The sequence below is a fragment of the Mustela nivalis genome (assembly GCF_964662115.1).
Source record: "Mustela nivalis genome assembly, chromosome: 8".
Classification (NCBI taxonomy): Eukaryota; Metazoa; Chordata; class Mammalia; order Carnivora; family Mustelidae; genus Mustela; species Mustela nivalis.
The window spans coordinates 7,032,735-7,045,249 of record NC_139027.1 but is presented as its reverse complement, the minus strand read 5'-3'; the positions used below and the strand labels follow the sequence as shown (position 1 = coordinate 7,045,249).

Here is a 12,515-nt window from a genome sequence, read left to right as displayed (position 1 = left end):
GGAGACTCCTGCACACGAAGGCCGACCCCCCAGCTCCTGAGGGACCGCACCCCTCCTCCCAACTCAGAGCCCCACGTCCTGAGCCAGCTCCCCGGGGGTGCGCAGTCGCACCCCGTGGGACCCCCGCTCCATGCCAACAAACGCTGCTGACGTGGATACCCCTGCGTCGGCACGCGACAGCATGGAGGCCGCCTGAGGGACCGAACAACCCCGAGCTGAAATTTACAGATTTCGTTCGTATAGACACGGTCCACTATATGTATAGACACGTATAGACACGGAAGGATCCACTTCCAAAGGTTAACACGTCGTTCACCTTTTGGGGGAAGAGGAAAGACAGCGGTCTAGTCATGTTTTTATCATTATACCCTGATACGTCTGATTTTTAAAATAAGATATGTAATTTTTATTTTTTACCATTAAAAAAAATATTTTCCTGGGGCGCCTGGGTGGCTCAGTGGGTTAAGCCGCTGCCTTCGGCTCAGGTCATGGTCTCGGGGTCCTGGGATCGAGTCCCGTATCGGGCTCTCTGCTTAGCAGGGAGCCTGCTTCCCTCTCTCTCTCTGCCTGCCTCTCCGTCTGCTTGTGATTTCTCTCTGTCAAATAAATAAATAAAATCTTTAAAAAAAAAAAAAAATATTTTCCTTTAAAATGACGACAGATTTCATGGGAAATTACAATAAGATGACACAGGGGACACCTTGCTGGCTGTTGGTACAGTGTACGGTTCTTGACCCCGGGTTCATGGGTTCAAGTCCCATGTCTGGGGTAGAGATTACTTTAAAAAATGAGTAAATAGAGACACCTGGGTGGTTTAGTCAGTTGAGTGTCTGCCTTCGGCTTGGGTCATGATCTCAGGGTCCTGGGATCGAGTCCAGCATCAGGCTCCCTGCTCAGTGGGGAGCCTGCTTCTCCCTCTGCCTGCTGCTCCCCCTGCTTGTGTGCTCTCTCTCTCTCACAAATAAATAAAATTTTAAAAAATGAGTAAATAAAATACTTTTAAAAATGGGACAGAGAGGGGCGCCTGGGTGGCTCAGTGGGTTAAAGCCTTTGCCTTCGGCTCAGGTCATGATCCCAGAGAGCTGGGATCGAGCCCCACATGGGGCTCTCTGCTCAGCGGGGAGCCTGCTTCCTCCTCTCTCTCTCTGTCTGCCTGCCTCCCTGCCTACTTGTGGTCTCTGTCTGTCAAATAAATAAATAAAATTTAAAAAAAAATGGGACAGAGATCCCATGTACTCATCTTACATAACAACATTGTGCAATCATAACCAAGAAACGAACTCAGGTACAATCCACAGTCTTAACTTTTAAAATCATATATATATATATATATATATATATATATATATTTTTTTTTTTTTTAAATCAAACAAAAAAGTCCCCGTTCAGCAAGGTGGGGTCCACCTGCCCCAGCCAGAGCTCTTCCAGGGAGCCGGGTGCCCCACCCAGTGTCTGTGACCCCCGTGTCTGTGACCCCTGGGAGGGAAGCTGGCACTGGCCATGCTGAGGGCGTGCGTTCAGCTGGGCTCCGAGGTGGGGGGCCAGCTGGCCGAAGAGCCCCAAGAGCCTCGTGGACCCTCCCACAGAACCCAGAGATGCTTCCGGTGGTGGAGACATCAGCTGCCAGCGCCCTGAGGGGTCGGCATGGGCCCTCCACCCTCAGCAGCACGTGTGCGTGCTCAGGAGTAAACCTTGTGCCGGGTCACACCGGTGAGGTCTGGGGGCTCTTCTGAACCTGCAGCATAACCCGGCCCGTGGAGACTGACACCACGGTGGGCTGGCACCAGGTGACCGCACGTGCTGCCACATGCAGGGTGGGGAGGGGGCAAAGCCCTCCTCACCCTTGAGCCTCTTCTTTAAGGGACACGTTGGGCTCAGTTCCCAGCAGTCGGGAGGGTCTGGGGCCCGGCCCTGACCACCTCAGCACAGGGCTCTTCCAGGCTGGGAGACCTCCCCGGACACCTGGCAAGTACAACTCGACACCCGGTGACGCAGCGACCTCTGTGTCCCCAAGGCTCTCCCCAAGAAGGGCCTCCTGTTGGAGTAACAGACCTGAACCAGGGCTGAGGGCGTCACACACGGGATCCTGATGCAGGTCAGCCTCCAGGGCCAAAACTCAGAGCCTCAAAGAGCTGGTTCCCTGCAGCGGAGCCGGCTCGGGGCGTCCTTGAGAAGCCCTGTCTCTCTCTATGTGCCCCACCCCCCAACCTCTCTCTCTCTCTCTCTCTCTCACACACACACACACACACACACACACAGAGCACAATCAAGACCTGCATTCTCACCCCAGGTCCCGGAGCCAGCCACTGAACCTCTCTGCCAGCCTCCTCCTCTGAGACCAGAGAAAGGGGTTCCACCTCACGGGGGTGACACGGGAAGGAGACCCTACCTCACGGGGGTGACACGGGAAACAAGAGCCCAGTGTGGCTGTGGCACACAGGGAATGCTGTCAACCCCGGTGCCCTCCTCCCCGTCCCTGCTTGCCGGCCAAAGTCACTCTCTGGGTCCCTGAACTAGAGAGAAGCCAACTTCCGTCCTCTACAACTGCTCTGCTCCCCTCTCGGTAGACATCCTGTCATGTCCCGGGGTCCTCACTGCTAGCCGGCACCCCCGGGACAGCCACGCCAGTGAGCCCCGTCCCGAGAGGACGCAGATCACAGCCTGACCGCCTGCCCGGCTCGGCCTGGCCTCAGAGAGCCCCGCAGGGTGCGGCCGGCCCCAGCAGTGACAGCGCGACCCTGGGTGGGTGGCAGAGGCACACAGGACCTCCGGGAAGCCACACCTGGCCCAGGTGCGCTGGGCAGCCCCTCCTCAGAGGGCTTTCCGGAATCACTGCCCAATTGTCCCAGGAGGGGCCGGGACCTCTGTGGCATAAGCAGTGCCGGAGGAGCCGCACCCAGATTCCGGAGCCTTCTGGCCCCACCCGAGTTTCCACAGACACGGGCCGGGCACCAGCCCGCCATGGCGAGCACACAGGGCTGCACTCGGATGGGTCCCAGGGGCCCATCTCCTGCCCCTGACCCGCCCAGACACACCTGGGAGGCTCTGTGGTCTGAGGAGACAACAGGAAGGCTTTGTTCCTGGCCTGGCTGAGTCGCTCCCCGCCACCCGGGCCAGGAGGAGACACGGCCTGTGAGGGGCTCAGTAGATGGTGGAGGGAGGGGGCAGTCCTAGGCCACGGGCGCTCACCCTCAGTGAGACAAACAGGAGTCAACAAGGCCACAAGCCCCCACAATGTCCCCAGAGACTTGGGCCACAGTCCTGTTACTTATGAAGAAAAAGCTGGAGGCTGTCGCTTACCGAGATGGTAGCACAGAGCCTGATGCGGGGCTCGATCCCAGGACCCTGAGATCACACACGACCTGAGTCCAAACCAAGCCAGAGGCTTAACCGACCGTGCCACCCAGGTGCCCCTTCCTGGCCTCACTATCGTCACAGGTGCCTCCAAGCAGGTGCAGGACCTGCTGCGATGCCTTCCGTAAACGCCTCCCAGGAGTCAGGGCTCCTAAGCCGGACTCTCCAGGGAAGCAGATCGTTCTTGTTAAGCAAACAATCACTGAGGGATGTGTGGGGGCTTGCGGCTCTCGTGAGGAGGTCAGGATGGGGCTGAGCTGCTCCATCAGCACCTTCCAGAAAGTAACGAGCTGGAGGGAGCCCACGGAAGGGGCACCAGGGGAGCGTCCTGTGGAGGCCGCTGCCTGGCGGGGGACATGGCCGGAAGAGGTGGAGGAAGGGCAGGTGCCCGCCTCAAAACCCCTAAGTCCCTGGCCTTGCCCAGGGCACGGAAGGCCACGCCTGAGAAAGGCACCAGGCCTGGTCAGGGCTGGCAAGAAGCAGAGGGGAAGCGGACTCCGCCCTGGGTCACTCGGCAGAGCTGGGACCCCACCCAGCCTCCCGACTCCGGCCTTCTAGAAAGTCCCTCTTGGCACCCCCGCCTGGGCCCCCAACACCCGGGTGGTCAGCAGCGCCCGGGCGCCGAGGTTAACTGTCCCCCGAGAGAAGGCCATCTTCTCACCTTTGCCAGAGTGTCCACCACGCTCACCAGCGGCTGCTTCGCGGGGTACTTCGCCATGTCCCACTCAAAGTGGGTCACAAAGGATGTTAAGTCAACTGGAAGGAACACATTTCAGCAAGTGAGTGGGACTCTCCTCGCCTCAGGAGACCAACAAGGTTGCCAAACCCCGAGCCAAGCAGCCCCACTGAACCCAAGGAAGCGATCAGAGAAACGGGGGGACAGAGTTGGGGCTCCGGGAAAGCACATGCTGCCCCCCACCCCCAGTGGAGCACTGGGCCAGCCGTGGGCCTTCCATCAGGACCGTCAGCAGCACCCAAAGCCCCTCAGAAGAACCCACCAGTGGCCACACCTGTGTCCTAAACATGCTCAGACGGCTGCCCCCAAGGTCTGCCTTAGGGAGATCCTACTTCCCCACGAGGCAGAAGCAGGACTGGGAGAGATTCTGAGAGCCAGGCTCATTCCCCGCCCGCCTTTTCTGGTTGTGCTGGCCGCACTCCCCTGTTGGGTTATTGTTCTGTTCTGAGAGATCTCAGAGACATACCCGAGGGCCTCAAGCCAACCCCAAAGACCACAGAGCCAGGTACGGGCGCCACCTGCTCGCAAGAGGAGCTGAGCTGTCTTTTTACCGTCCTCACCCAAGCACTGGGTGGGGGCGATTTCAAAAAAGGCATTTTAGGGGCGCCTGGGTGGCTCAGGTCATTGATCGGGCTCCTCTTGATTTCTGCGTGGGTCGTGATCTCGGGGCCGAGGATCGGGCTCCCCACTGGGCTCTATGCTCAGAGTCGGCTTGAAGAGTCTTTCTCTCCCTCTCCTCGGCTCCTCCCTCTACTCTCTCTCAAATAAATCAATCTTAAAAGAAGAAGAAGAAGAAGAAGACACAACGATGACAGTGGCAGCATTTTAAATCTTGGCAAAATACTCGACTCTGCGACTGTGGTTTTTGGTACGCGGCGAGGAGATGCATTTTTCAGTCCTTTATATAGAAGTCTATAATGAGTAGACCAAACCAGAGTTTTCTCAACAAAATTCCCCTTTTCTCCTTGCTTTCTCCAAAGGCAAACCGAAACCCGCTCCCCTTGAGATGTTTCTGGTTCCCTGTTGGCTGCAGGCCGAGGAAGGAGCCCTGGAGCGAGGGCCCACGTGCCACACGACTGAACCGGGGCCGATTCAGGACCCTGGGTCTCCAGCATGTTAGTAACTGGCCCCTCCGCACCTCAGTCTCCTTACCTGAGAACTGGGTGGGAAAGCAGGCCACACCCCTCTGAGTGCCCCCTCTTCCATGCGCCCTGGAGCCCGCTGCTGCTTACCCTGCCCCTCGCTCCCTGTACTAAGTCAGGTCTGTGCACGCAATGCTGGGGTGGCCCCCACCGTGAACCCGAGCCAGACCAGCCTTCCTCCACTGGGTTCTCATGCCACAACACGTGCACGCCTGCCCTCCCCAGCATGTCCTTGTGCACGGAAAGGGCACTGGTGGCTGCTCATTCAACGGTCAGGCACATCCACTGGACCCCAGCTCGCCACCACAAGGGGAGCAGAGACCACAGCGCCTGGATTTCAAGGTGCTCAGTCGCCTAGGGAGCCAAGCAGGCAAGCCTCACAGCCCGGCGAGTGGCAACAGAAGCGTGGCCTGGTGTGAGGGCTGGGAGAGCCGGTGCCCGACTCCCAGGGAGGGCGGGGAGGGCGACAGGCAGGGGCTGGAGGGGACAGGAGTCTGCCAGGGGCTGGAGGGGGAGGGCAGTGGGTGTGAGCTGAGGACACCCAGAGGGGGTGTGCGGGGGGCCCAGGAGTCTCTGGGACAAGCCGATGGAACAGGAGGGCTGTGGCAGGGTCGTGGAAGGCCGTGTCTACACTTTCTCCTACGGTGATAAAGACACCAGGCGCACATATGGAACCCCGCCCCCCATTATCTGCCAGCAAGTGGCCATACATCGCTCCAACTCCAACAGCAGGGCTGGGAAGGTCACCAAGCAGGTTAGGATACCAAGCCTCTGGGGGCTGTGTGGTCAGTCAAGGACATTCGTGCACGGAGATTTCTCGGGGGCCAACAGGGGCTTTGCAGGAGAGAAGCTGGCAGGGGAGTGTGGGAGAGGAGCAGCTGAGAGGGGCCCAAGCTCTGGAAACAGAAGGGGAAGGGCAGGCCCACACGGCTGCCCACGGAGGCGGCCCAAGGCACACCTGGATTTCCAGGTCGGGTGAGAGGGTGGGGGGGGGGGGGGACACGTACTCGGCTGGGTAGCCGCGACGCAGCAGGAGGGGGCAGAGGGGAGAGGAGATGAGCTCAGCTCCGGACAAGCTGGAGCCCGACAGGGGGGCCGCCGAGTCCCCAGGACGCAGACGGAGATGAAATGGGGCTCAGAGGAGGCAAGCAGCCTGCTGGAGAGGCGGGCGCGCAACAAGCGGGAAGGGCCTCAACCGATCAGGCAGTTGACACTGACTGTTCCCCTTGGCCAGGACCCGGGAATTATTGCATTTCAACCCTACTAAGTGCTATCATTATCTCCATTTCTGAGGTGGGACCGGCACGCAGTGGTGGGGCATATGGAGTGCCACGCCCCTTCCCTGTCCGCCCACAGACGGTCACGGCTACGGTGTGCACGGTGGCCTGTCTCTGCCCAAGAACCACGAGCTGACACGTCTGGCTCACCTGCCCTTAGAAGAGGTCCCTCGGGTTCCAGTGGGGCTGGAATTGACAAGAGTCGCCAAGGGGAGGGAGCTCATCCGTTAGGATAAGCGTCCTTGTAAGGAGAGACGCCACGAGCTCTCTCTCTCCCTCCCCGCATGCTCTCTCCAAGAAAAGCCCCTGTGAGGACCCAACGCAGGAACCAGCCTGCGGGCACCTTGACCGTGAACATCCAGTGTCTAGAACTGTGGGAGATCCGTGTCTGTTACGTCGGCCCCCCAGGCTGGTATTTCGTTAAGGCACCTCGAGCCAATACAGACTTCGGTATAAATCTGGGATCACGGGGCGCCTGGGTGGCTCAGTGGGTTAAGCCACTGCCTTCGGCTCAGGTCACGATCTCAGGGTCCTGGGATCGAGTCCCGCATCAGGCTCTCTGCTCAGCAGGGAGCCTGCTTCCTCCTCTCTCTCTCTCTCTGCCTGCCTCTCTGCCTACTTGTGATCTCTCTCTGTCAAATAAATAAATAAAATATTTAAAAAAAAAAATCTGGGATCACGATGGGTTTTTGTATGGCCACCCCTGCAGGGGGAGACTGCAGACCGGGGAGGAACAGAAGGAATGTGTGGTTAATGGGGGTGTAGGTGGGGGTAGAGCCGGAGGCAGATCCAGAAGGCGGAGAAGGAGCCCTCCTATGGTGACTGATCCACTCACGGGAGCCCCCCACCTCCCCCCCACCCCCTCGCCCCCGCTGCCTGGCCCCAGGCAGGAGATGCTGGCCAGAAGCCCCTCCTCCTCCTCCCCACTCTGCCACTTCCAAGCCTGTTGCCTCCCACCCCTTACTCTCCTGCTGCTTTTGTCCTTCAGCATCAGGACAGGGGCCACCACCTAAAAGCCTGCCAGCTGACTGCCCGTCCACGGTCTTGGATGTTCCCCTGTTCCCTGCTTCTTCCAATGCTGCCTGATCCCCCCCCCCCATTCTCTTGGCACTTTCAGGCTCCCGGAGGGCAGATGGCTGTTTCTGTGTCCCCAGAGCCTGCTCATCTCCTTGGGGGGATTCCCCAGGCTCCTCTGGCATCACAGCACGTGCGGGACCACAGGGCTGTCCCCCTGGCCAGGAGCGCTTGGAGAGCAGCCCCTCTGCATGTTCAGCACCCAGCACAGAAGCTTCCTGAGGCCTTTGCTGAGTGACCCTCCCATCCCAGCTCCTGACCCCGACGCTCACCCTCAGCACACATCCAAGGGAAGCATGGCCCTGCCCACGCCCATCATCTTTGGTGACAACATGGCCTGAGGACAGTTCTCCATCTTAGAAAGCAGCAAGCCATTCCCTTGGGCCTGCTGTCCTAGAAAGGACAGGCCTCCCCTCCCTCCCCCAGCTGAAGTCAGAGGAGCCTTGGACGCCTGGCCTGGGAGGTCAGACCATGACCCAGGCAGGCTCACTCAGAATCAAAACATGCAATAAACAGGCAGCTGCCCTGGAGTAACAGGAACCTTGTCTGAGAACCATAACAAGGCCTTCCTGGCCTTATATGGGAGCAGGACAAGGGACCTGCAAACACACATGGGCCACGGCCCATCTCCCGCTCCACTGAACGGATCTCCAGGTGTTTATGACTTCTGTGCATGATCGAGGGCCCACTCCAAACCGCGGTATGTCTGCCAGGCTTCTGCTATAATCCAAAGCATCCACAGCCTTCCTTCTAGACTCAGAGCTCAGCTGGGGGCAAAGAACAAGCCAAAACAAGAGATGCCTCAGCAAGGCAAGGTGCCTGAAAAGGATGAAGTCCATGGACAGGGGAGAAATGAAGTCCATGGACAGAGGAGAAAACCAGGACCAAGAGAGGTGACCCGCCAAGGTCCAGGACCGGGTCTGACCTAAGGCAGTTGCGGCCACTGGCTGTCCCCATGACATGGCCCCGGGGGAGATGGATTAAATCCCGCCTACTGAGGCCAACCGGGAGCCCTCCAGTTCATTCTGCCCATTGCTAGCTCACTAGTTCCATGGATGCTCTGCAGAAGAAAAAGAAAAAGATTTCCCAAGCCCAATCCTACCAGGGAAGCCCCAGCCAAAGTCAGTCTGACCAGGTCTCTGGACTGCAGTACTTTTCAGAGCCTTTATTGTGCTAACACGTGTTGTGAATGTCAGGAGTCAGCAGCCACAGCCCTTGACCTCTGTGTGCACAAAGCTGGTTACAGAACAAGCCTTCGAAACTCTAGTCTCGCCAAAGTCATGGGGCCCCAATTCACAGGGGGCCTGGAGGTAATGAAGCATATTACATAGATAAATACAGCTGAATCTCCTCCTCCCGAGAGGAAGCCGGGCTTCAGAACAGCAGCCATCTGCCCTGGGGATGGAGACCACGGGATGATAAGATAAGTCTAGCTTTAAGTAATGGGAATTTTGAGTAAAAGCAAGCATCCTGTTCGCTATTTTAACATGAGCTCAAATCCTCGTGGCTTAAAGACCAGGTTTTTATATGGCAAAGTAGCTCTCTGCCTTAAGCCAACCCTTCCGTCTAGGGCCCTTACAAATTACGGGCTGGGAAGGAAGATCAGTTGATCAATTTAACAAAATAATTTTTTACTAGCACAGCAAGAAATGTCAGTGCCACTAACAGACTGCTTTTGGAAAGGAATTTTGGTTAAGTTCCGATCTGTAAAGACCCATGTTCCTCCTGAAAGGATTTGCTGGGCTTAAGTGTTTGTCCTAGAAGGATCGGCTGGCCTAAATTCCACCAGTTTGAGAAGGTTGGAGAAAACCTAAAGCAAATGGTTCCTCTGAGCCAGCAACAGCCTGTTGAGGCCCAGGGATGGCCCCTCCTCCCCAAGGCTCCTGAGAGAAGAGCCCTTGTGTGAGTGGACCCCAGCAGAGCCACACGATGCTAAGCCTGACATGTAAGCTGCCAGGGTCCACAAAAGCCAGACTCCCAGTGCAGGCAGGAAGAGTGGGGACTGAGGACAAACATCAAAGAGCAAGGAGCAGACCACAGCCGAAAGATACAGAAAGTCCACCTTAAACTCCAGAACCAGAGGATCACCCCACCTCCGGAGGCATGCGGTGCTGGGGGCAGGGAGGTGGGGAGGGAAGCAGGGCAGACATGGGAAAGAGGGAAAAGGAATACAACAGGTGATAGGTCATACGGCTACGGTGACCCAGGTCCCAGGCTGTTCCTCGAGAAATCCACCAGGACCCAATCACCACACCCCAATGACCAGACTGAGAGTCCCCCTTCCCAGGGACACACAGGCATCACGCCAAGCACACTCACGGCAAACAACGTACAACCTACTCTTTAAATATTTCATTTTTTCCTTCAAACCTGCAATGTAATAAGGAAGAGTTATTCCATCACACGAACCCACAAAGCCAAGTTCAGATCTGGGAGCATGAGCAATACCCTTTTTCCATTTAAACAAGCAAATAAAAAAAAAACCTTCTGTGGTTCCCAAGAGGGAAAAACTATGAACTGACACGTAACGAGTGACAGAAATGTCAGATACAGAATTTACACTCTCATTTTTGGTCTTGTGTACATGCGGACGGTCACACGTTCCGCGACTTCTGCGGGACTCGAACACCTGATTTGAAGTTTCCCAAGTCTCCAAGTTTGCGCCTTGCACATTTCCAGCACACTCAGATTCTATGTCTGCAGTTAAGGGGCCTGAATGTCTCTGGAATCTGGGGTCTCCCCTACGGCCCAGGAGAGACAGAAATTCTAAATGCGAACACACAGCACAGAGAGCATTTTTGGTCTCTCTGGATTGACTGGGCACAACTTGAGACGTAAGTCTGAGGCTTTTCTCAGCCCCTGAAGGCATTTTCCATCTTCTTCTGGGAGAAGGAATGAGTGGGGCTGGGTGGGGTGGGGATGGGGGAGGGGAACAGGTGGAATTTTCCAAGCCGGACAGAGCAGAAGCTCATGGGGAAGGCGGGCAGATCCAACAACCCCGAGACCCCACTGACCCCATTCTCCCTGCAGGTTTCTATAGGGTAAAAACGTCAGATGCTCTAGAAATGCCACAGCAGGACCCTCCACAGGCCAAGGGGCAGGTCTTCAAACTAGAGGTCCTGCTGAGCTCAAAATGGGGGTTATAGCTCTGCCCAATGTGCCCATCCAGACGCTCTATGGGGCCTGTGCCTGCAGCCTTGACCGGGCGAGCAATGGGCTAGAACCCGCTGAGAGAGGCCTGGGTAAGAACGCGCCAGTGACCTACCTCCGTTGGCTAGGAGGTTCTCCGGAACCTTCCCCTTGGCATCTTCCATGACTTCTACCACACTCTGGGCCATCTTCTTTATGAGGCTTTGGGAAAAGAACACAAGGCAGTCAGACTGGGAATGTGCCCTCCAAATCATCTGTGACATTCCATCGGGGGTGGGGGTGGGGAGAGATGGGCACTGCCCTTTGGGGACTGTGGCAATGTGGAGGCACAGACTTCAAATGTGCAGACCCTTCAAACCAGTATTTCCACTTCTGGGAAACCGTCTTAAGGAAATAGGGTGAACACGAAAACCTCCCTGAATCAAAAGATGTTCTTCGTAGCACTCTTGCTGAGAGCAACACACTGGAAACCATGGGAAGGTTCAACAATAGGGGATTGTTGGAAGCAAATGGGATATCCGACTGAGGGCCTGCTGCACACGCCCCTGGAAGGAAGGTCTCCAAAGAATTCCTGATACTGTGGAACAAGGCATGTATTATCATGTTCCGTGGAAAAAACCCAAGATACAGATTTACAGAGACAGCACGCTGGAACTACGGGGAAATGTTCTTCCCACTCTTTGTTTTTTCGATTATAATCCATAATGATGGGGTGCCTGGGTGGCTCAGTGGGTTAAGCCTCTGCCTTCAGCTCAGGTCATGATCTCAGGGTCCTGGGATCGAGCCCCACATCGGGCTCTCTGCTCAGCGGGGAGCCTGCTTCCCTCTCTCTCTCTCTGCCTGCCTCTCTGCCCACTTGTGATCTCTCTCTCTGTCAAATAAGTAAATAAAATCTTTTTAAAAATCCATAATGATGATTCAGTATTGAATTACTATGGAATATAATAATTCAGTATTGCTTTTATTATCAAAAAATCAAACATTTAAGTCTCCAGAAAGGATCCTGAGGGCTTCAGAAAGTATGAGGAAGAACGGTGAGCTGACGAGCAGACAAAGCTGTCAAATCACGATGTTGTACACCTGAGACTGATGTGACACTGGAAGATCCAAAAAAGAATAAAACAAATAAACCAGCGGTTCCCTCCCCTCAAAAAAACGAAGTATGAGACAAGAACAGGAAGGGCAGGATTTCAAGGGAGAACTCAAATCCACACGGCTCTGCCAATTACCAAATGTATCATTTTTGTTTATTTTGCTTTTAATTTTTAAGTGGGCTCCACACCCAACCCAGGGCTTGAACTCACCACCCTAAGATCAAGAGTGGCAAGTTCTACCAACAGAACCAACCAGGCACCCTTGCAGCATTTTTTCTTTTCTTTTTCTTTTTTAAGATTTTATTTATTTATTTATTTATTTGTCAGAAAGAGAGAGAGAGGAAAAGAGCACAGCGCGGGCAGGGGCAGGGGCAGAGGGGGGAGGAGAAGCAGGGAGTCTCATGCAGGACTTTATCTCAGGACCCTGGAGTCCTAACCTGAGCCAAAGGCAGATGCTTAACCAAATGAGGCACCCAGGTGTCCCGCCTTTTTCCTTTTTTTTAAAGTAACCTCACACCCAAGGTGGGGCTCATACTGATAACCCCGAGATCAAGAGCCAGACTCTTCCCACTGAGCCAGCTAGGCGCCCCCAAATGTATGATTTCCGTTAAATCCATTAAACCTCTTTGTGCCTCAGTTCTTTTATCTGTAAGGCACAGATTATGTCTGTTCTGCAGGATTATTATAA

General features: G+C 55.7%; 1 protein-coding gene across 6 annotated transcripts in view; it reads right to left on the bottom strand.

Annotated features, from left to right (window-relative positions):
* The window catches only part of ATP6V1C2 (ATPase H+ transporting V1 subunit C2), a 53,217-nt gene that overhangs the window by 14,843 nt on the left and 25,859 nt on the right, over positions 1 to 12,515 (bottom strand). For 4 of the 6 annotated variants that reach the window (XM_082745515.1, XM_082745517.1, XM_082745520.1 and 1 more), the window contains 3 exons: positions 10,849 to 10,934; positions 9,924 to 9,953; positions 4,016 to 4,110 (listed from right to left, as the gene is read on the bottom strand). In XM_082745515.1, the coding sequence (XP_082601641.1) occupies positions 4,016 to 4,110; positions 9,924 to 9,953; positions 10,849 to 10,934 (211 nt within the window). The remainder of the gene's footprint in view (positions 1 to 4,015; positions 4,111 to 9,923; positions 9,954 to 10,848; positions 10,935 to 12,515) is intronic. The other 2 variants (XM_082745516.1, XM_082745518.1) reach the window with 1 other exon arrangement.